This window comes from Solanum stenotomum, chromosome 12 (genome assembly GCF_019186545.1).
Source record: "Solanum stenotomum isolate F172 chromosome 12, ASM1918654v1, whole genome shotgun sequence".
Taxonomy (NCBI): Eukaryota; Viridiplantae; Streptophyta; class Magnoliopsida; order Solanales; family Solanaceae; genus Solanum; species Solanum stenotomum.
This window is the reverse complement of record NC_064293.1, coordinates 36230498-36256334: the sequence shown is the minus strand read 5'-3', so window position 1 is coordinate 36256334 and position 25837 is coordinate 36230498. Positions and strand designations below refer to the sequence as shown.

The 25837-nt window shown below is 31.2% G+C and overlaps 1 protein-coding gene across 1 annotated transcript; it reads left to right on the top strand.

The window, feature by feature from the left end:
* Positions 1–4059: 4059 nt before the first annotated feature.
* Positions 4060–10149, top strand: LOC125846621 (nonsense-mediated mRNA decay factor SMG7-like). Its single transcript, XM_049526175.1, has 6 exons — positions 4060–4258; positions 5303–5428; positions 5519–6112; positions 6282–6404; positions 6566–6777; positions 7808–10149. The coding sequence occupies exons 2-6, from the start codon at positions 5366–5368 to the stop codon at positions 9777–9779; spliced, it is 2964 nt and encodes a 987-aa protein (XP_049382132.1). The 5' UTR covers positions 4060–4258; positions 5303–5365; the 3' UTR covers positions 9780–10149.
* The last annotated feature ends 15688 nt before the right edge of the window (positions 10150–25837 follow it).

Here is a 25837-nt window from a genome sequence, read left to right as displayed (position 1 = left end):
ACTAGATGCAAATAGTTGTCAGAAAAAAAAAAAAACAAAAAAGTAGAAACAGACAGATGAGAATAGTTGTTGAAAAAAATATACTATAAAAAGAATAGCTCTTGAAAAAAAGAAGAAGAAGAAAGAAGTGTAGTATATGGGTGTGCAGTGCATTATTGTGGAATCCTGATCAAAAATACAAATCGAGAGCCGATGTTCTTTTGGAAACAATATATTTACCTCCACGAGGTAGTGCCGTAGTGGTAAGGTCTGTGTATATAATCTATCATCCCCAGATCCTATTGAGTGGGATTTCACTATATATGTTATTGTTATTGTTTCAGATGGGGAATCAAAATTTTCGATAGGATGTGCTCGGTATGAAGGAATTATCTAAAATTATTCATATATATGTATGGACAGCAGATAAGTTCAATCCAAACCTGGAGATAATATCACGGTCCATGCTGTACGTACTTCATTTTGGGCCTTTATTTGGCATATTAGAGTTTAGACCCAAAAAATGAATATGGAAATCCATCAATTTATCAAGTCAAACTCACTCACCTTTTCATTTCATTTATCTTCCTGAAAAATAAAGAGGAGTGAGTTTAATATTTCTTTTCTATGTGGTCCTATAAGGCTTTGCCTCTTCATGTTAATAAGGTAATCAGTTCGAATTATTTGAGGAAATGATCTTTTATCGCCACTTACAAAATGAATAGAAGAAAATGATCTATAATTTTTTTTACGAGTAAAGATGAACATCTTTTCTAAAATAGGCATAAAACTAAAAACAAGTTTGTCTATGGCTACGAATTCAGATCCAACGAATTTTCCTAGGTGGCAGTTAGAGCTGTCAAAATGGGCTTGCCCAATCCAACCCTAACGGGCTAGAGAGTTAAATGGGTTAGGACGGGCTGACCCTTTTAATTAAATGGCCTATAAAATAGCAGCCCAACCCAGCCCTAAGCGGGCCACGGGTTGAGACAGGTTGGCCCTTCAACCAAAAAACGGACAACATTTTCCTCTTAGAAAGGATACGAACATTGATGTATGTTGAACACGACCTCAATACATACATAAATTCATTCATGAATTACACATACTTCAGTGAATATTTACAAAACAAATACATAATAGCCAAGATACAACATTCATAAGATTCATCCAAGCAAAAAAACATTACATGATCACTATTTTCATAAACAAGACAATAAAGGAGAAGTGGAAAATTAGGCATAAAAACAAAAGTGAAAGAGGCCAAAGATTCATAGTTATAATGGAGTAATGGACTTGGGCTAATAAGAAAATTCAGTGGGCTAATGACCCTAAAGTGTAAATGATATGTAAAAAATATAGTCTTGATTTTATATTGATACTTTAAAAATATTTATTGACAAAATCTTAACAAGTAAAACACTACTTAAAATATATATAATAAATATTTTTAAAATTCACATCCCGCGGGTTGGCCCTACGAGGCTAGCGGACCAAATGAGTCTGGGCTAAAAAACCTCGTTCCTAAATGGGCTGAAAAAATTGAGTCCAACCCCATTTAATTCAAGGATTGAGTTGGACTGGTCTAATGGGCCAAACCCATTTTGACAGCTCTAGTGGCAGTCCAGCGACTAAAACAATATTTGAGATGCACAATTTGATCAAGTATCGTAAATTATTTTTTTTTGTCAAATTGGGCTTGGAAAAAATATGAGGTGTAAACTCAAGCCCTGGAATGAATTTGGACTTGTCAACAGGCCCATGATCTGGAAACCCATGCATAAGAATTCAATAGTTCTAAGTTCTAATTAGCTTCTAGTAAATAGCAATACTACTACTATTACTACTTCTCAGGAGAGGTAACCCGCATTGGGAGTTCAATCCAGAAGGCAAACTCTTTCTTTTGTTGGTAAGAGGTTTTGAAACTTGAGATTTCCAACATAAAAGTCTAAAGCCTCAATCATTGGACCATCCTAAAGGATAGACATCAACAATTTTAATTATGAACTACATGTAAAATTAAATCATTTTTTAAAAAAACGGAGTGCATGCAGCCGTTTTGATATTATGTCGATCTTGAGTAGTAAAAAAGAGTTGACATGCAATTCCTTTAGTCTTTCTTGAGATTTTCTAAGGATAGTTGGTAATTAGATTAGAAAGAATTCAGGTATAAATTAAAATAATAGATATTTATAATGTTGACAAAAAAGAACCAAAATTTGTTTGATAATGCACCAACTTCTACAGTTCTAACCTTTTGATTAGACAAGGGGACTTGGGTAAATCATGTTTATCAAATGAAAGATGTGTCAAGTATCTTTGACATGTGGCATGCTCAAAACTTTGTCCTTTTTTTATTCTTTCTTTAATGTTCTTGAACATAAAGGTCCTCATCAAGTTGTGACATCTCAACCCACCATAATAATATATTACAATATCATAAAAAAAAATGGTTTCCAATATATTTGATGTTTGCATTAAAATTCAATTAAATCCAAACTATACATAATTAGATTTATTTCAGGGTTGATGCTTTCGATAGGGATTTATTCATACTCAAAAATTGAACCCAAAATCTCTAAGTAAAAGTGAAATATTCTCATTACTACACCACAAACTCAATACTCGTGTTGATAGAATATCATAACTACTCACATACAAAGTATTATCCTTAGACTATTAATAGAACAATGCAATGGTAAAGGTAATTAGTTAACTGTTTTTCTCTTTTAGGCCAAATATATTTATAGGAGCATGATTGAATCAAAATGTCTAAGTGGGGTAGAGGAGTCTAATATGATGACTCCACCTGGCAAGCCCACACTTTATCCTGTACAAAAATTAATGTTGTATATATACATGAACCTAACACCAACTATCTAGACCATTAGTAGGCCATTTTATCTTTGACTATATGTATTTCTTCAAATTATATATTCTCATGAGTTGGTTGCTTCTGCTGTCAAAATTACATTGGCTTTTTGCCAAGAAATTTATGTTAGTAATTTTAATGTAAATATCTAGAGCCATGAAGGTTTTCTAGTTAACCAAAGATGTCATATTGATAAGTAAAATGGCTATAAAGCAAGCAAGCTTCTTTATCCATGATAAATTAAGATTATTTTAGCTCTATAAAAAAAGTTAAGACAACATCCTACCAACCCACCAGCTTAAACCTACAGTTTATATTTTAGAAAACTTCTTCTAGTAATTAATGATTAGAAAAAGGACAAGTAGCTTCATGACTTGTCTATTTTAATATATATAATAGCAAATAATATATATATATATATATATATATATATATATAATATTAATATATTGAGGGAACCAATTGAATAATTCATAAACTGGGATGTTATATAATAAAAGTACTGAATCTAGCTTAGTTTAATGGATTTTAGCTTGGATTATAAGGGATATTATGGAGTTACTTGGTCAGAAAACTAAAAACAAATAGAAAATGAATAATGAAGATGACTCCACCTTTTTCTTCTCATTTGCTATTTGATATTCATATTCAAACTCTGATTAATTTAAATTTGCTTCAATGTTAGAATCAATATTGATTTTATTTATGCCCAAATCTCGAACATAAAATATGTGATTAGGAAAAAAGAGTTTCTATTCATCCTTATGATATATGATGACTCTGATTTATAATAACTCCATTTGAATAGAGAAATATATATATGTATGGTAAAAGAAGCTGATGGGAGGTAATATATTGAGGTGTATATAAATTGGTTCAAATATATAGTATTTAAGAGTGTAATCTGATAATTAATAAAGTGTATTAAAAATTATAAAAAAAAAATTATTTTTATTTTCAATTGAGAGTTGGTGAATTACAAGATATGAATACGAATCCTCATTAATAATGTAAAATGTTAAGTAATCAATCAACTGAACAAGTCGTAATTCTGTGAAATCTTTAAGTTAAAATCTTGGTAAAAGATTATCCAAATTAGATCATCATGAAAAAGGAAAAACAGAAACATATAGTATGAGAGAACAAAGGGCATTTTATTCATTTCACTCTACTCATTAATACACAGCCACCTTTTTGTTTTGTCTATTTCACACAACTAATACAACAACAGTTGGCCAAAAATTCTGTTGTTTCACTTCTTTCTTCCCCTGTCCTACTGTTCCCTCCCTTTCTCCCATCTCTCTCTTTCTCTGCTCATCAAAAGTACTTCTTTGTTCTTACCCACTTAATCGATTTGCTGCATCTTCTATCTTCTTCTCTGAATTCCAAGTTTCTTGAATTCTTGAGGTATTGTAGTTTTTTCTTTCATGTTTTTGACTTTTTGTATCAAAAGTAGTAGCTTTATTTATGCCTTTGTTTGATTCTTGTTTGCTTGACTATTTGTCTAGATTTTTCTTTTTTAGGTTTAATTTCAAGTTACTAAAGGTACTTTCTGTTCATCACTCTATCCCCAATTTCCTTTTTTCTTCTTTCAAGATTTTAAAATCAAGTTTTTTTTTTTTTTGTGTGTGTATTTTTTGTTCTAGAGATTGTATTTATGCTTTAAGAAGATAATTCTGTAGAGAACTGGTATGGATGTAACTATTAATGAATGGATCATTTTCTAGCTTAGTTGTATTCATTTATGGTGGTGATCAAATGATCACTGTTAATTTCTGTGTGGGAAGTTGATTATCAGTTTTCTATTCCTTTGTGTTGCTTAAGGTATATGGAGTCAGAAAGTCATCTGGAAGTCTTTATCAGTTTTAGGTTTTGGTTGACTTTGTGCTTCAAACTGGTCCTTTTTGGAATTTTATAGGGCACAAGGGAAAACATCTTGAATAGTTTTTTTGTTTGTTTTTTTTTGTATTGAATTTGTGGAGTTATGGCTACTGGCTTTTGGGGATCATTTTTATTGCTAAGTTAAATGGATATGTAAGATGTATTTTTTGTCGTAAAAAAGTCATTAGAAAAGATATGTTTTTGGTTTGATGAACTGAGGTTGTGCAAGAAGTTCCCTTTGTGATAATCTAGTATTCACTAATTCAAGGCTATCAAGTTGGATATTGACCCATTTTTGCTTTCTTTTAAATGTCCTTGATATTTATGGGTGTTGAATAATAGTTGAGTTGACTGGCCTATGAAAAAACTTTTCAAAATTCAACAAGTTAAAAAATGGATGTGATGTTGCTGTGGAACTAGTTAAAGCCTAAAGGAGAGGTTAGCATCCTAAGATCAAAGCTAGAACATTGGAAGTTAATAGATTTTCTTGTCATAGTTCGTACAAAATTCCCTTTACTTTCTTTCGGTTGCTGGTGCATTTGCTAAAGAGGTACTTGATCGCTTATGTAGGTACACTTTTGTTGGTGTCATCAATGAGATATTGATTGGTACTGAGGTCTATTTTTAGCAGTCATGGACGCTGATTCAGCTGCAGCATTTAATGATCAGAAGGAAAAATTGAATACTTTTCTTGAGGTGACTTATTGAATCTGTTTAGAATATTTTACTTTCCTTTTGTGCTTCTTGTGATGGAAAATTTGCTTACTTTTCTCATCCATATGACAGATTGCCAATACAGAAAAGCAACTGTTAACATCAATCTACTCTAAAGGCCTGTTGCACAAAGATGTCCAAGAATTGTACCACAAAGCCCGTGCCAGCTATGAGAATATTATTGTAAAGAATTATGAAGTAGTGGGGCTTCAGGAAGTTGAATTCTCTCTGTGGAAACTTCACTATAAACACATTGATGAGTTCCGTAAAAGGATTCGGCAGGCTAATGCTGAGAAAAAGAAAATTGAAACACACGAAGGTGATTCAAGTGCTGCCCGAGAGATTGACAATCATATGGAAGGGCTCAAGTCATTTCTGTCTGAAGCTACTGAGTTCTATCAGGAGTTAACTAAAAAACTCAGACAAAGTTGTGGGCTCCCCAGGGAACTGTTACTCTGTAAGAATGGTAGCATGTCACTTCCTCTTGTATCCATGAAGCTGCCTCAATGCCAATATGCATGCCACCGTTTTCTAATTTGTCTGGGAGACCTGGCCAGATATGGTGAACTTTGCAAGAAACCGGATGCATTTAAGTGGTCTTTAGCAGCCACATACTACTTTGAGGCATCTAGGATATGGCCAGACAGTGGAAATCCTCATAATCAGGTTGATTCTATGGTTAAATTTGTTGGATTGTGGACACCTTGTATTTCTATATGTTTTCTCTTTCATCTTTTACAACCTTTAAAGATACAAGATTGTCGGTTCTTGTTTCCTGCATCAAAGTTGAGACAAAATCTGCTTTGAGGCTCTTATTAAGTTATTTCATCTGCAGCTAGCACTATTGGCAACATACACTGGTGACCCTTTCCTTGCCTTATACCATTGCGTCAGAAGTTTAGCTGTTAAGGAACCATTCCCTGATGCCTGGAACAATCTTATGCTACTCTTTGAAGAGGTGATGTCAAAAGATTTTCTCTTAGTCTTCATTCCTCTTTTCTTGAGCAAAAGAAACTTGAAGTGTATTATTTCCCTTCTGAATTTTTTCCCCATCTGCTGTGATCCCTTCTGAGTCTACGGGACTAAAACAAGTTTTCATTGTTTCTTGCGAATCTGCAGAACAGGTCATCTATTTTGCATTCATATTCTAGTGGAGCTTGCCTTGATTTGCTAAAACCTTCAGTGTGGTGTTCCATGGATGCTATAAATCGCGCAACCAGTGGTTCCTTAAACAAGAATATGCCAGAAGCCGCTGAAACTGTTACCTCTGGAAAAGCTGATATATGGCTTCTGTTTGTCAGATTGATGAGTTTCTTTCTCGTGTACTCCAGGTACACATCATTTACACGTTTGAGTTATTCAAATAGTCATTTGAGATAGTTCTCATGTATCATCTATTGTTTTTCACTTAATCCCTTTTCACCCTGTAGTTGCTTTAGTTCTTTATGGGGGAAGTTAACTAGCTCTGCTTGATTTAACCAACTTAAAAATGTGTATGTTTTCAACAGTAATTTCCAAGTATAAACATTGCACTGTAGGCATTAAAAACTGGAAACCAAGGTTAGCATTAGTGCATCGACAAATTTGCTTGCTTTTGTTAAATTGAAAGCATATATAAGGATTACACTGATGTGCTGTTTTCTAGTTGAATTTGTGTGATGGAAGATTATTTTCACTGGTAACCTCAGCTATTTGTGGTTTGCTGATACCAGGTGCAGATTAAATAGGTCTCCCCTGACCCCTGGTACTCCTTTCGAGTAGCTGGGATCAATTCTCTTGTCCTTTGTAGCTTCATGTGCAATTTGTGAACTTTTTATTTTTCTCTCCTTTTAAAAATCTTTTTTTTAGTTTCTTTTTGCTATTTTGAGTGGTATTCTGAAACACTTCCATACCAAACAAAAGGTGAAAATATTGGTTTTGTATTTACCTCTATGGATATCATGCTTTATGTAACACAAGCTGATGAAGCTGCTCCCCTCGTTAAGTAACTGCTTTCTTTATATCTGAATCAATGATATCAGGAAAAGTAATGCAGCATCTTAACTCCCTTGTTTCTAGTGAAACACTGCAGTTGAAACTAATTTGTTTGATTGATTGACTCTAGGCTGGTTAAATGCATGCCTTTTGAATTAATTCTCTCAGCTAGGCTTGTCCTTTTGATTTCTCACATTAAACCCTTCTTCACCAAAATTTGCCTTTGAATATTTTTTTTCTTCCTTTACTACTATCTTTAACTTTGTTCTGGATATAAGTCGGTGCTTCTAGATCTTGATAAGCTAGTGGCTTCCTTCACATAGTTTTAAATGATGTCAATCATTTATGTTAGAAACTCTTAAGACTTCAGCTGTTTCTGTAATGCAGCTTGGAAGACTTTCAATCTACTCTTGCATCTACTGTGCAACAATTGGAAGGCCTGGTGGTAATGGATGATGATGAATTAAAGGCTTCTCTAGAGTCTTACCAGTTAATGGATCCATCGAGAAGAGGCCCTTATCGTGCTCTTCAACTTGTCTCTGTTTTCATCTTTATCTTCCATAGCCTGACTGAGAGTGGGGATGGCTTGGATCCAAAGAAAGATAACAAGCAGCAATCTGCATTCACAGAGCTGGCAGTAGCTGCTACTTTTATTTGTGCTGGTCGCCTTGTTGAGAAAGCTGCAACAAGAAATAGCACACAAACTTGCCCCCTTTTACCCACCGTCTGTGTGTTTGTAGAGTGGTTAGTTAACATACTTGATAGAGCAGAAGCACACGCAAGAGATGAAAAGGTCCAGAGTGCTATATCTTACTTTTTTGGTGCTTTAGCTGATCTTCTGAACCGGCTTGATCCTTGCGAGAATGAACTTGCTCTAGAAAGTACTGCTCTTTGGGAAGACCATGAACTGAAGGGGTTTCATCCCATGGCCCATGCTCACAAGTCTTTGGACTTCACGAGCCATTTGGAATGCATTGATAATTTCAGTAGTAAGAGTGTGTGTCGTTCACAGCGTATCTTTCGTGCAGCATCTAAACTGGCTCACAGATCCAGTCACTCGAGAAAATGGATATCTTATGATAAAACAGACAAAAGATTCCACATCATGGACTCAGAATTAGCAGATAGGGGAAAGCCAGGAGTAGCTGAATCTGTTTCGACTCTTCCGCTAAAAGAGACCTATCAAAATAATTATGGAATGGCAATGGAAAACGGAGAGAGTCAAGATCATCCTTGTCTCAGCAGCCAATCCGTTACCACAGATGAGGAAGAAGTCATTCTTTTCAAGCCCATCACTAGACATAACTCAGAACCAATATATACATCAGGCACTTCATGTGATCAATTCTCCATCAATGTTATCAATGGAACTGCGGCTTCTGATGAATCCTTGCGCCGTGCCACATCGTTGATTTCTGAGCAAAGCAATCCACAGAATGATATTTTCAGTTTCCGTCCAGAAAGTACAAACTTGAGGTACAACAAGCCACTCAAGCAATCTGCAGCTTTCCCTGCTGGACCTCCATCTCTGAATGCTTGGGTCCTTGAGAAGGAAAGTCCAAGAAATGAGAGGGGACCAAGGGAATTAAATAGGCAGCAGTTAAGCCCAATTGATGAACTAGCTTCTGAATCTTTATCTGGTCTCTCCTTGAATGAAACTAGAGATCACAACGTTCGTTCCATGCCAGTTTCTGCAGCTATTCATGATACTCCTCCTCCGTATGTCACTCCAGTCCCCTCAGCTCCACTGTTACCGGAAGATGCATCTTGGTTTAAGGGAAACTCATCAGTTTTCCCTAACAAGAGTGCATTTGGGACCAAGGAAGGGGACGGTATTCTTGGTGCATCACCAGTGGGGGGATACTCAAGTCCATCTACAGTTCGTGGACCACTTGATTTTGTTGCAGGTGCTCCACGCTTTGTTGAGGGGTACCCACCATTACTTGGAATGAGTTCATCTGAATGGCTGTATCACTACAGAAACAGTCAAAACTTCGAGCGAGTCAGCAATCTGGTATGGCCTGTTCACTCAAACGCACCAGCAACCTATGGAAACCTGAACGCGAGCAATCTTACCAGGTTTGATGTCTTAGATCAGTGGGGAAATCACTTGGCTTCTAGTCCCATGGTGTACTTGGAGAGCCCGCAGTTGCATCCAAGTCCTCCTCTTGCCTATGGTGCAGAAGAACAAATAATCGATAAACATTTTCTTGGTTACCAAAGAGCATCCCCGTATGTATGTGGCACTGGAATGGACTTTAGACAGGAGCAGCCAACACTTCTTAACTATCTCAAAGAGAGAGAACGGCAAATACCACCAGAGTTTCAATATAAAGGTCCTAATTTTATGGGAAACTAAGCTCTATGAATACTCATTATCCATCAGGCATTTTTCCACCTGCATTGCCTTAATTCTCAACTTATAAATACATGAATTGCGGCATCACAAACTTTCTAAGTGTGAAATGTGTACCAATTTAGATGGATGATTTGAAATATAGAAATGTATGCATTTAATTGGTTGTGAACTGAGAAAGTGTTATCTAGAATCTTTTAACTTGTAGAATTGTTGAAGATGAATGCACTTTTCTCATTTTGTAAAGTTGTTTTGTTTTTTAAAAGTCATCTGCAGTGAATGTTTATAGGAAAGAATTGTAGAACATGAGCATACAGACGGTTGTTGTTGGATTATAATGGGTATGTTGTTGTTTGTTGAGCATACTGACTTTGTAATAGAAAATTTAACTCATTTCTGTTAAGTTGTCATATTGTTCAAGGTAGTGTCGGAGCTACGTATCTTATATATATATATATATATATATATATAAATATATTGAATCCCCTTGAGATAAATATGGCATACTTTGCTAGAATTCTTGGCTCCGGCATTAGCTCGAGGAAGATCTGTGGGGGCGAAAGTAGTGTAAGTCCCACTAGTTTGGACGTACGGTTAGGCATGGGCGAGATTTTTATGAGAAGTTTTGGATATTTTTTAATTGATTGTTGATTTTAATTAACGTTTTAAGATGAAGTAGTTCTATGTATATTTACATTTACTTGATTTGTATAATTTCATCCTTTTTATTATATTAATTTATAAAATGTTAAAAATTAAAGATTCATAGAGTTTAAATCGATCGTCTTAAAAATTTCATCCTTTTTATTACATTTACACTTTGCTTTGCATCAAGCAAAACGCCTCGTAGTCTCACGCTTGTGCCTTTTAAAATACTGAACTTTTTGTTAACCTAAATTGTCAGAAACATTTGGTAATTTCACATACGAGGCACTTGGCCAAAATATTAAACGTTTAGCCACTTTCTAATGCAAAATAAATTTTGAAAAAAAAATAAAAGGAACATATACAAGTCCTACTAGTTTAGGAGCTACATATAAGTTATATACACTAGTTTGCAGTATTATGTATCTTATTAGATTTTGGTGCTTCCAGACACATTTAAATACATGTATCTCGAACACATATGGTCAAATTAGGTGTAATTTGTTCTAAATATATTGTATCCAAGTGGATTCACATATATCTGGGATACATAACAAATCTCGCTTGCTTTTCTCCCATCTTGCTCGCCACTCTCCCATGTATCTAGTATCCCAGATACATGTATCTAGTGTGATTCACATGTATCTGGGATACATGTGAATCTAGCTCGCCTCCCTCCTCAATCTCACTCACCTTTCTCCCTATTTTTATGTATCTGGTGACAAAAATACATGCATTTAAGTGTTAGATATGTAGAAAACTCTTAATTAGTGGTACGATACATAATATTTTAAAAATATAAGTAATAATAATATTAATATATATAGTAGTGAATTATATCTAATCTATATCTATAAATATATAAATCTATGTAAAGCTGAATCTAGAATCGCTGATGCGGCAGCCTCCGATGGCCATCATTTGCAATTATCTATTTTATTTTTTTAATAAAAAAATAAAATCTGAGTTTTTTCCTACAAAAAATAACAATCAATGAATTAAAAGAAGAGTAACTTACAAAAATTATATTTATAGGGTTAATGAATACCAATAGCTATAAGTATATTATTTACAATAAATGACTACAATTTATATCACTTTTTTGCTGTATTTTTGTATTGTTTTTTTTTTTATATTTATTTATACATTAATAAATCTTTAAGTACAACAAACTAAATAAGGAATTGACTTTAAATATAACCTACTATCCTTACATTACGTCCATACAATGAGCAACTTCCCATAATTAACTTTATAACTAAAAATTACTTCTTTAAAGACATATCAAATCATATTCTTTATCAGTTTAACAAAAATTGTGATACATCATACTCAATTTTCTTGTTGTCTCCATATTTCTTATTCTGGCATCGTAAATGTATTAATAATTTTCTTTTGTTAATTCAAGTTATTGTATGTAAGCAAATTGTTGAATTTGTGAATGAAGGTTAAGTATTTCGGTTTTGAATAGGTGAACTACATGGCAATAGATACACTAGTTGTTAAACAAAAAATGAATACACCAATATAGAATACAATGAATACATTGTTGTTAAACACAAAAATGAATACGTTGGATATAACTATACTTGTATTCCCTAATCAACTTTTTATCTAGGATATAGTACTTATCTATCTAGATATACTGTATTCGCAAATCAACATTTCAACTTGTGCTTATATAACAATACAAGTATCTATGTATATAAATATGGATACATTTCAACATTGTTGTTAAGCAAAAATATGGATACATTAGACAAACGAGCAAAATAGATACAATTTGTGGGTATCAAACTGTATAAGTATGGATACATTAGACAAACGAGCAAAAAAGATACAATTTGTGGGTATCAAATTGTATAAGTATTCTTCTAAATAAAATTTTGAAAAGGACAACAATATAGTATTGATGTATCCAACTATACTTGAATTCCCTAATCAACTTTTTAAATTTGGCAGAGTACTTTGTATTCAAATATAATTGTATTCACATATAAACAGCTTAACTTGTGATTATAGAATAATACAAATGTCTATGTATATAAGTATTCTACTATATACAAAATTGATAATCAAAAAACCCTCAATCTCTTTTTTGTTCATGTTCTTCTTGTACTCATTTTTTAACAACTATATGCATATGAAATCAAATTTTCTGACAATTTCACTACAAGATGACAATCCATAATGAAAATGGCACACAATACATGTGTTGAGATGTATAAGTAAATGACATTAAACTAAAAAAAAATAAAACATACAAATCTCAATTTCATTTTTCTCTTGTTCCTGCTGGACCGCTCTTTTTTCACACCCACTTGAATCAATATTATTGACTTTTCTCCTTTTTTCGAGATTAGTTTTCACTTCTGAACCTTTTTTCCTCTTTACTAATTTTGCATGTTTGATTTCTTCAAGTAGATTTAAGGGTATATGGTCATTAACCTTTTTTGTTCTTCTTTCGTTCTCCATTGCAACAATAGAGTTTGAATTTTTGGCTTGTTGTTGAGTAATACACAAATCAAAAGAAGGTAGTTCATCCAACAATCTGTCAAATAAATGTATAGCTCTCGTAACCCTCCTCGGAGTATCAATGTCAGCCATTGAAATGGATAAACAAATTCTTGAAACAAAATCCTATGAAAATAGAAGAAAGTGTAGATGTGTAGATATATAATGCTCATAAAAACGAGCTAAATATGCAGTTAGAAGGTATATAAATATGCAATTAGAAGGTACCTGATGGATACAAAATCACAAAAATCGCTCCTGCCGTGATGTAAAGGATCTTGAATTTGAATGAATTTGAGGGAAAAATCAGAAAATATGTGATGTATGAATATTGATGAAAGAGAAAAATTTGATGATGGTAAACATGGAAAAGATCACAAATGTGCCTGTCATAATTAATTAGGCATTCAATAATTACTTTCCTATTTAATATTTATTTATTATATTAAATATATATAAAAAATTATTTATTTGTATATAATTAACTTTGCTATTTATAGGCTAATTATATCCATATAACATGAAAAAAATAAAACATAGCTATTTTTCTTGAATATATATGGATGTTTGCCATATTCTGAAGTTTTTCCTTTAAAAGATCACACTAAATAGGAGTAATTCATTACTCAACAGCAGCCCAAAACGTCTAAAAGGTCACAATAAATATGAGTTATTTACTCAACATCAACCCACAACCTCTAAAACCCAGCCCATCCAAAACGTTTCAAAACCAACCCAGCATCAGTTACATTTTTGTATATGAATCACTTCATTACAAAATTTAAGAGGATTTATTCATCACTTAATTATAGAATTTGAAAAGTTTTTTTACCAATAACTTTTGAATACTATATAAACAAACATACAAACTATCAGATTGGAGAATCATGGCCTAAACATGAGTCAAAGGCAACTTTGTAATTTTAAATATCAATATTGCTACTATTTGATGCTCCTCTAATCCTCTTAGATTATCCACACACTTATTACTATCCAAAACACAAAACATCAGTCATTCGGGCAAGAAACAAATCATTTGTTTATTACCATTCGAGACACAAAAACCTCAGTCATTTAGGCATGAAACATATCATTTGTTGAATGTTACACATATACTATTGGTGAAGAGGTTGATCGGAGAATTTTTTTATCGTGATGACGATCGGAAGCATGACTAGACGATCAATGGTGTCTAACGTATCTTGAAGTCACAAATAATTTGACATATTTTGTAAGAATAAACTCTTGTATGAATGTAGTGTTTTTTTTTTCCTTCCATCTTCTTTATCATTTCTTCATTGTAGAAGAAAATGATGAATTAATTTAAGAGAAAATTGAGTATGGAAGTTTTTTCATATAATTAGAAGGAGATAAAGTAAAATTATAATAAATTATAGACTAGAAGTAAGTAATGATATATAGAGACGACAATAATGGGAGAAAATGAAAATGAAAAGAAATAGAGAGGAGTAAGGAAAAGAAAAGGAAATTGTCAAGAGAAAGAAAGGAAAGAAAAAAATTCATATAGTATGATTGAAATTTAAGTTTAATTTGTAGTTAATAGTTCATATAGTTTGTTCTATATAAAAGGAAAATTTCATATTATAGGATTGAAATTGAAGTTTAATGTATAGTTAATGATTCATTTAATTTGTTCCATTTATAGTCTTGATTTATTTCATATTAAATTTCTCGAAATTAATGTAGAATAAATGACAAATTGGTCAAATGGAAAAACATATTACTTATAAAGAATTCTTAGAATGGTAGGAGAAGAAAAGGGAAGGAATTGATCTTTTAATTTAAGAGGAAAAATTTGGGTTAAAAAATTATTATTTGCCATTTATATTAAGTGTAGTGTAATTAAGAATATGAATGAATTCATAAAAAATTATTAATATGAACTAAATATTGTACCCGTATATATATTGCCTAATTTTAGAATATTATATTTATTTAAATTCAATTGAATTTCAAAGATGAGTTAAATTAATTCTTGGTAGACGCAAAAATCTCACATAATTTAAAATAAGATAATATCATATGACCAATTAATTTACATAATCAATTAGAATGAATAAATATAAAATTTCTTTACGACTTAATTATTTTTAATTTGTTGATTTTATTAATCTCATTTCAATAATCCTTTTTTTTAAGTCCTTCTGAAATTCTTATATTTATTAATGTTATAGAGAATCTGTACTCCTACAAAAGAAAGAGGAAATTTAAACATACAAAAATATTTTCAACATAATATAGGATATTGTTATTTTAAAATATGACCTCTTATTCCATTTAATTCATCACAATAATGCTTTGCTCAACTATATACTTATGAATAGTTGGCACTTAAAAAGATGTAAAAATATCAATATCATCTTATATATTCGATACTAACTTGAGATAAATATTACACACTATATCTTATAAATATTTTTTATAGCCGTGCGAAGCGCGGACAATTTCACTAGTATATATATAAAGGAGAATCATGACAAGGTGATGTGACACCTCTCTATAACCTTCATTTCTATTTATTTTTTTCTCCTTTTTTGGCCTTTTTTCTTCATTCTTTTCATTAAATAATTTGTTTATTAATTAAAAAATTCAATCATATTTACTATTGTAATTATATGTAATGAGTTACAAAAAATCTTCATCCTTTTACATTCTTCACTTAAATAACATGTCTTTTCAACTCCCTTCTAACTATTTTATGGATTACCCAATCTATAAATACCAATCATCTATGAAGATGTTGAATGTTCATTTTGATTTTTTCATTCTTTGTTTTTATTAGTATAAGTTTTTTTCTTCTTTTAAATTTTCTTTTCTTCATCTTTTTATTCATCAATCATGTATTTAATAATCAAATAAGAAGACATAGAAAAGATAATATCATGATATGACATTTACTTTGATGAAGGTCATAAATATATTCTTCAAAGATTCATCACAGAGGCAAAGAGATGTTCACATTATTTGGTACAAGTTCAACCAAATAAAGAAGGAGACTTGATTATCTTGGAAGATTCATGAAGACAGATTGCCGTTGTAGTATAAAAGTTTAAATGATTTCCAAACATTTTGAAGATTCATTGTTGTATTATTTTGATTTCAATTAATATTATTCTATTCTCTTTTATTTTATTTCATCTTGAACAATTTTTTTTGATAAAAGGCATGATTTTCTTTTATTCACCATAAAAGAGTAATATGGAACTCTACTAATCAACCAACATAATAAAAAGCTCAGTTAGCTAATTTTACTAAATTAACTTTGCTATTACTATTGTTGTTGTTGTTATTTAATATTTTCACAAAAAGTAAAAATATACAAAATGGTGTTATTTCACTTAAAAAAAAGAACAAGAGAAAGCACAGTGAAATTATTTTTAAAAAAATTCCTTTTTTTTTTACATTTCTCTACATAATTAACTTAATAATAAATCAATAAAATGCTTCATACTATAAATTTAGACCATGTAGCAGAAATAAATGATGATGATCAATCTTGATTCCTCATAAATTGTTGGTACAAATTAAAACTCAAGTAACGATTCTGGCTTAATCAACCCAAAATATTTTTATTGTAATTTATTAGTTATCATATTTTAAATGTCTTTTGTTACCTTTTCATTTTCTCCTACTAAATAAATAAAAGGAGAATCTGATTCTACAAACTTAATTAGAACTTTAACCTTGTCATTTCTTAAAATTAATTTCATTAATTTTTCTTTCTTAAACTAGGTCTCGTTTTTCATTATTATATATATATATATATATATATATATATATATATATATATATATATATATTAAATCTTATAATTTATATCTTTTTATCTTCATAACTTATATTTTCATAATCTCTATAACTCCTCATAACCCCCAAATTCAAATGTATAAACTTATGATACTTATTGTGTTTTTTAATGAATATATATATATATATAATAAAAAAAACACAGATAAGGTGATGTGACACATTTCTATGATCTTCATTTGTATTTATCTTTTCTCCCCTTTTTTTGGCCTTTTTCCCAAATTTAAATTAATTATTTTCTTATAAAAGTAAATACTTAATTTGTTACAAATAAATATTTCATTAATAAAAAAATATTTATAACAAAGACTCTTTACATACCAATTAAGTAGTAATAAAAATTAAAATTATTTGATCCATTTAATTATAGATTTGCCGGCGGCACTCATTTCTTACGCCCACATAGTATAACAATTAATATCATTTGAAGTCTTATATTTATGTCCTTTTTATTTGTCCTTTTCAACCACATTTGTTTTAATATTTTTACCTTCATAACTCATTTATTTAATTTTTACTCATAATAATATTTATAATGTTATGAAATATTAGCAATATAAAATAATATCAGACAATAAATATATAGACAAGATATATGAGAGATAATGCTTTCTTATTTCTTTCTTCTGTACTTTTCAATTGTCTCTTTTATAAAATAATCATCGCCTATTTATATTACAAAATGTCTCTTCAAAGTTACATGAATTAAATAGTGTTCATTTATTTCATACATGAACTTCAAAGAGAGTTACGGATGATCTTTGAAGAGAGTTACGAATGACATCCACATTAATGTATTTATAACACTCCCCCTTGGATGTCCATAGATATTGTGCCTCGTTAAAACCTTACTAGAAAAAACCCAGTGGGAAAAATCCTAGTGAAGGAAAAAGAGCACATGTATCTTGTAATACGCCTTGAGTGTTGCCTCATTAAAAACCTTACTAGGAAAACCCAATGGGACAAAACTTTGATTAAGGGAAAAAGAGTACAACGCGTATTTTACTCCCCCTGATGAAAACTTTATTTGATATCCTGGAGACGACGCATTCCAATCTTATATCTTAACTTCTCAAATGTTGATGTTGGCAATGCCTTAGTGAATAAATCTGCAAGATTATCACTCGAACGAATTTGTTGAACATTTATCTCACTCTTTTGTTGAAGATCATGTGTGAAAAAGAACTTAGGTGAAATATGCTTTGTTCGGTCTCGTTTGATATATCCTTCATTTAATTGAACTATGCAAGCAACATTATCTTCATACAATATTGTTGGAATCTTTGTTTGCACAGAAAGACCGCATAATTGCAAAATGTGTTGAGTCATTGATCTTAACCATACATACTCTCGACTGGCTTCATGAATGGCTATTATCTATGCATGATTTGAAGAAGTAGCAACTATTGTTTGCTTCATCAAACGCCATGATATAGCTGTATCTTCATATGTGAATAAATAGCCTGTCTGAGATCGGGCTTTATGTGGATCAGACAAATAGCCAGCATCTGCATAATCGATCAATTCTAACTTGGATGCATTAGAATACAAATCCCATTTCAATTGTTCCTTGAAGATATCTGAATATATGCTTAACACCTTTCCAATGTCTTCTTGTTGGACATAAGCTGAATCTCGCCAATATACTTACTGCGAAACAAATATCTGGCCGGGTATTGTTGGCTAGGTACATTAGTGCCCCAATAGCACTAAGATATGGTGTTTCATCACCAAGAATCTCTTCATCCTTTTCTTGAGGTTGGAATGGATCTTTATTTATATCGAAAGATCTCACAACCCTCGGGGTACTCAATGGGTGTGATTTATCCATGTAAAATTGCTTCAAAACCTTTTCAGTATATGTTGTTTGATGGATAAATATACCACTTTTCAAATGTTCAATCTGAAGGCCAGGACAAAATTTTGTCTTTCCAAGATCTTTCATTTCAAATTCTTTTTTCAAACACTCAACGGCTTTTGAAAGCTCTGTAGGAGTTCTAATGATGTTCAAGTCATCAACATAAACAGATATTATTACAAATTCATATTTTGACCTTCGTATAAAATTACAAGGACAAATATGGTCATTCGTATACCCTTCTTTTAACAAATATTCGCTAAGACGATTATACCACATTCGCCCTGATTGTTTCAATCCATATAAGGATTTCTGAAGCTTTATTGAACAATTTTCTTTTGAATTTTCATATGCTTCAGGCACTTTGAGTGCTTCAGGGATTTTCATAAAAATATTGTGGTCTAGTGAGCCATATAAATAGGCTGTGACAATGTCCATTAGATGCATTTCAAGCTTTTTATGAACTGTCATATTTATTCGATACCTGAAGGTAATTGCATCTACCACAGGAGAATATGTCTCCTCATAATCAATGCCAGGTCTTTGCGAAAATCCTTGTGCCACAAGTCGTGCTTTATATCTTACGACTTTACCATTTTCATTGCGTTTTCGCACAAAAACCCACTTGTACCCAACTGGCTTGACACCTTCAGCGGTTCGGACTATTGGTCCAAAAACTTCACGTTTTTCAAGTGAAGCCAATTTTGTTTGATTTGCTTCTTTCCATTTTGACCAATCATTTCTCTGTCTACATTCATTGACAGATCGTGGTTCTAAATCCTCATCTTGTTGCATTATTTCAATTGCAACATTATAGGCAAAAATATTATCCAGCACAATATTATTTCGATTCCACATTTTTCTCGTCGAGACATAATTTATAGAGATTTCTTCATTCTCATTATTTTCAGGTACATGGACCTCCTCTGTGGTGTCTTCATTTATTATGTCTCGGAGCTCTTCATGAGCAATTGCCTCTATATTATGATCATCTTTATCATTTATTCCTTTCCTTTTTCGAGGATTTTTTATCCTTGGAACCAATTGGTCTACCACATTTTAAGCGTGGTCCAGACTCATTTGCCTTAACATTTTGTCCTATCGGGACATCAACTCGAACTTGAGCATTAGCAGCTGAGATATATAATTTAGTAACCCGTGAAAGGTTAGTAAATTCATCCGGTAATTGATTTGCAATATTTTGCAAATAAATTATCTTTCGGACTTCTTGCTCACATTGATTTGTTCGATGATCTAAATGAGACAATGAAAGTGAATTCCAATCTATCTCATTTTCCAATTGCTTTTGTTCTCCCTCTAATGTTGGGTATACTGATTCATCAAAATGACAATCAGCAAACCCCGCCGTAAATAAATCTCCAGTTTTAGGTTCCAAATATTTTATAATAGAACGACATTCATACCCAACATATATCCCCAACCTTCTTTGGGGACCCATTTTTGTGCGTTGTGGTGGAGCAATTGGAACATATACCGTACAACCAAAGATTCTAAGATGGAAAATGTTTGGCTCCTGACCAAAAACCAATTGTAATGGGGAGATGTCATGATAACTGGTTGGCCTTATGCACACAAGTGCCGCTGCATGCAAAATAGCATGCCCCCAAATCGAAATAGGCAACTTTGTTCTCATCAGCAATGGTCTAGCTATCAATTAAAGACGTTTAATCAATGACTTTGCTAAACCATTTTGAGTATGAACATGTGCAACAGGATGTTCAACTGTTATTTCAGTGGACAAACAATAATCATTAAATGCCTGAGATGTAAACTCACCAGCATTATCAAGATGAATTGTTTTTATTGCATAATCTGGAAATTGTGATTTTTAACCTTATTATTTGAGCCAACAACCTCGCAAAAGCCATATTGCGAGTTGATAATAACCACACATGAGACCATCTTGTAGATGCATCTATCAAGACCATATAATATTTAAATGGTCCACATGCAGGGTGAATAGGCCCATATATATCACCCTATATTCGTTCCAGAAATGCGGGAGATTCCACTCCAACCTTAGTCGTTGATGGTTTGATAACCAACTTTCCTTGTGAACAAGCAGCACAAGAGAATTCCTTTGATTAAAGAACATTTTGGTTCTTCAAACTATGCCCATGTGAATTCTCAATTATTCTACGCATCATATTATAACCAGGATGGCCCAATCGGTCATGCCAAATGATAAAATCATTAGAACCAGTAAACCTTTTGTTTACTATGGCATGTGTTTCAACCGTACCAATATTTGTATAGTACAACCCAGAAGAGAGTGCTTGCAATTTTTCATGCACAATTTTTTTCTCCGCATTTATTGTAGTAATATAAAGGTATTCAACATTTCCTTCATTCGCAGTCTCAACATGATAGCCATTTTGACGAATAACCTTGAAACTTAACAAGTTTCTATGAGACTTACTACAATACAATGCATTATCAATTACTACTAATGTTCCTCCTGGTAGTAATAAGGTTGCTCTTTCAGAGCCCTCAATCAATTTTGTACTACCAGATATTGTATTAACATATGCCTTTTTCATTATCAAATGATAGAAATATTTCTTTTCTCTTAGTATCGTATGAGTTGTGGCACTGTCCAGAAGACACATATCTCCATTACTCATCTTGGATCCAACTGAAGACTAGGAAATTTTATTTATCTTCATAAAAATAAAAATACATAATAAGAAGTATGAAGCTTAACAAAAGAAAATTTAAGTACATGAATTTTAAGTAAGACATTAAAAACACATAATATTATTCATTTCCCAATTCAATTATCAATCTTCAATTGTGATCCCTAAAGAAGTCCTCAGCTTCTAGATGAGTAATATCATCGAGCCCATCAAAAACATCATCTTTCAATGCTAAATTTGCCTTAACATTCTCATCATATTTTTGAGAAGACCCTGCCTGAGCATTATTTTTTAGAGTCGAATGTGACTCCACTCGGGCATTAGAAGATGAGGCACCACCTCTATTCCCTTTCCTTTTAAAGGAATTTTGATACATCATGACAAAATTCTCAGGTGCCCGACATTCATTTTTCCAGTGACCTTTAAAGCCATAACGATAACAGTGATCGCCCTTGCCTTTTGAAGGATTATTTTGAGAACCCATATTGTTCTCCCTTTTGTTATGACCACCACCTCGATGATTATTATATCGTCTTTTGCCTTTGTCACGTCCACGCACATTATCATGTCCCTAATTATTTTGTCTTATTTCAGACTGGTCGTGTGCTTCTACCCCGTGGGCCTCCGGTAATGGAGCACTTCCAGTGGGACGGGCTTCATGATTTTTCATTAAAAGGTCATTATGTTGCTCAGCCACCAGAAGACATGAGATTAATTCAAAGTATTTTTTAAAATTCTTTTCACGATATTGCTGATGTAATATCATATTGGAGGCATGGAAAGTAGTTAGTGTCTTTTCCAACATGTTCTCATCTTTTATAACTTCCCCACATGATTTTAATTGGAAAGTGATTCTAAATACAACAGAGTTATACTCAATTACAGTTTTATAATCTTGAAATCGTAAGTGCATCCACTCATAACGAGCCCTTGGTAATACAGTTGTCTTGAGGTGGTCATACCTCCCTTTCAAACCTATCCACAATACAAGTGGATCTTTCACTAGGCTTTCATCAAGATGATGACAAAGGAAAATCATAGCTTTCGCTTTATCCTGACTTGATGCCTTATTTCCTTCGATTATACAATCACCAAGACCCTTAGCGGTAAGGTGAATTTCAGCATCAAGTACCCATGACAAATAGTTCTTTTCAGAAATGTCAAGTGCCACAAATTCAAGCTTTGACAAATTCGACATGATGAAAACTATCATAAAATAATTGAGTTAATATTATGATGTTGGTTTTTTTTTAGAATAAATGATAAAGTATAATGTGATTATAAAATATATTATATGTTATATGCATGCACATTGAATGTCTCAAAAACATATAAACTAATGATGTATTGAAACAATAGTTTTAATATGTAATTTTAATTGTTCTATAATATTTATTATTAGTTTCAATAGATATTAACGCCAAATTTTTGTAAGAGTTTCAAGTCATATTTAATACAATAATATTCTTCTTTATGACACACCAATATACTTATCATAATGTATGAAAATACTTACGAGTTATTTTAACTCGCATGCTATCATATTACTTAGTAATTAATTTAGAGTTATAAGTTAGTAGCATATAAATAACATAACAATATAAACTTGAAACGTATTGATTATTATGCCTAGTAAAGTATCATAATAATAGCTAAATCAAGTTATATATGCAGTAATTAAATTATCGACCAAAGATTTATGCAAGTCCTATTAGAGGTGTTATAAACATAATAAATGTATACCTGACTCTAAAAGAAAGTTGATTAACTTTTAGGAATTAATTTTGAATTAAGTAGGTCTCAGTTGGTTAGAGATTCGTGCTGATAACGTGTTGTGAAATATTAGCAATATAAAATAATATCAGACAATAAATATATAGACAAGATATATGAGAGATAATGCTTTCTTATTTCTTTCTTCTGTACTTTTCAATTGTCTCTTTTATAAAATAATCATCGCCTATTTATATTACAAAATGTCTTTTCAAGTTACATGAATTAAATAGTGTTCATTTATTTCATACATGAACTTCAAAGAGAGGGATGATCTTTGAAGAGAGTTACGGATGACATCCACATTAATGTATTTATAACATATAATTCTCTTATTCTTTACCTTTTTATATTCTTAACACTTAAATATTAAATGTAAAAGTTAAGATACTTTATGACATTCCTCTATTTTTATATATATAAATTTATATTTTTTGTTTCATAAATTTCTATCCAAAAATTTCCTTCATATTTATTAAAGTATCATGCTCATGCTTGTGTTTGACTCGAAAAAGAAGAAGAAAACTCTCAAATAGTGATAGGCTTGTGAGGTTGATATCGACATAAACTTAAACAATATGTATTGATTTCATTTTTTCTTCTACTTTTTTAATTAATAAAATCGTAATGATTTGTGTATTGTGTTTTTTTTATGTATCTCTGTAGTACGTACATCTTAAGTTTAATTTTTATATGAATTTCTGATTGTTGTAACTCTATAATTTCTATAGTTATTTATTTTTTAATTTAAAAATAGTGTATTTACGTTATTTATTTTTAATTATAAATTGCAACAATAAATATTGTGTTTTTTCACTTCTAATCACATGTAATTTTCTTATGCTCTTTTTGCTATGGATTCAAAGTGTACCTTTGCACATTTATAAAAAGGTGTAATTATTATATTTAATATATTTTTTATGTAAGGAGAAACAAAAAGGTGTAATTTTTTTATTTTATACATTTTTTATGTAAAGAGAAACCATTGAAAAATATTTAAATTTTTTGACTTACATTCACATATATTAAATATATATATTAGATACAAACATTATTATATATAAAATATCTCTTCTATTTATATTGTATTTAATGAATTATTCGTATTTTTCATGATCGCGAAGCGCGGATGAGTTTACTAGTTATTTAGGGCCCGTTTGACCATAGATTTCCCAAATAATATTTGGGGGGAAATTTGGCAAATAGTGTTTATCCATACAATTTGTCATTATTTGGCAAATATCCCAAATTCCCAAATCCTAGTTTTTTCTAGTATTTAGTCAAAATCTCATTATTTGGGATCTTTTGAAAATTAAATTTTACACCAAACTTTTATGTTTTACAAAAACACTCTTTATAGTAGTTGTTTGCGTTGTATTACATAATTTTTTACGTGAACACCAAAGTAGTGATGAAATATTTTGTGGATATGAAAGTGATGATATGGTTGTTGATGAAAATGATGAACAATCGGCTTAGGGTAACAAAGTCATGTGTTTTGTCTACTTCACGATGTATAGAATTAAGGGTGTACAAAACTGAACCGAAAACCGAACCAAACCGTAAACTGAGTCAAACCAAAAAAAAATCCGACTAGTGGTTTGGTATTGGAAAAAAAACCTGACTATATTTGGGTTGGTTTGGTTTTAACTAAAAAAAACCAACCTGACATTATATATGTAATTTTAAAATTTTATTTTATACATAAAAATATTAACTTTGATATAATTTTAAAATATTTCTTATACTATTTCATAGTTTTTATCTTTTAATAAATTATTTCAAGTTTAAAACTTAGAAGTTCGGAATGGTCTAATAAAGATTATAGTTCATAATTATAATAAAAATTAAATTAAAATCAAATTAATACTAATGCAAAAAGAAAATCAATTCAACACTAAGAATGACAATAATATTGAATATTTATTCTTTAGTTTTACATTGGTTTAGACAATTAAAATACATAATCTAATTTTAATTTTCCTCAAATATTTAGTAATGTAACTAATACTTATAAACTTATTTTAGCATGATTTAGTACTTTTAAATTATGATCATTTTCATTATGACTTTGCAATATTTATTTTATATGATGATTTCATTATTATTTTTTATTGAATATTTTAGTGTCATTAGTATTCATCTCATATTTTGTGTTATTTTCTTAAGAAACACCTTAGATAATTGTATTTTGATTGGACTAAAAAAATATTTGGAGCACAAGTTAATTATATGTTTGTATGCAAACTTTACCGAAAAAATCCGAGATTTATTAGTTTGGTTTTTGAAAAACCTGAACCAACCCGGTCATGTACACCCATATATGGAATGATGCTTGTTGCACTCACTCCAAACTATCACATTGCTCTAGTGTCATGGACACTACTTGTTATTTGTTGCAACGAAGATCAAATTGACTTGTAATACAAACTTATGGTTTGTTTTGATAGTTTTTAAAACTTATGGATATAAATCATATTTTCTAAAAAAGTGAAATATATTTCCCAAATACTATGGCCAAACACATGGTGAAATTTCACCCAAATTTTCATCCAAATAATATTTGCCAAAAATATTTAAAAATCTATGGCCAAACGCTAGCTTAATATTTCCAAAAAATAATCCTAACTAAAACACAGGTAAAAACTCAAATCTCACTTGTCAAAGTTTTGAAACCTCAACATCCTTATGTTAGGCCAAAGTTAATTTGGGCCGAGGTGTAACTGATCCAATTTACTGGGTTATTCCCCTCACGATTCCCAAACCTTCCTCATTATTTTCTCTAT

Bases quoted from the DNA above. Each gene is read 5' to 3' on its own strand.
- LOC125846621 (XM_049526175.1), top strand. From the start codon at position 5,366: ATGGACGCTGATTCAGCTGCAGCATTTAATGATCAGAAGGAAAAATTG. The intron at 6,113-6,281 runs GTTGATTCTATG...TTTCATCTGCAG, and splicing joins GTGGAAATCCTCATAATCAG to CTAGCACTATTGGCAACATA. The intron at 6,405-6,565 runs GTGATGTCAAAA...GCGAATCTGCAG, and splicing joins TTATGCTACTCTTTGAAGAG to AACAGGTCATCTATTTTGCA.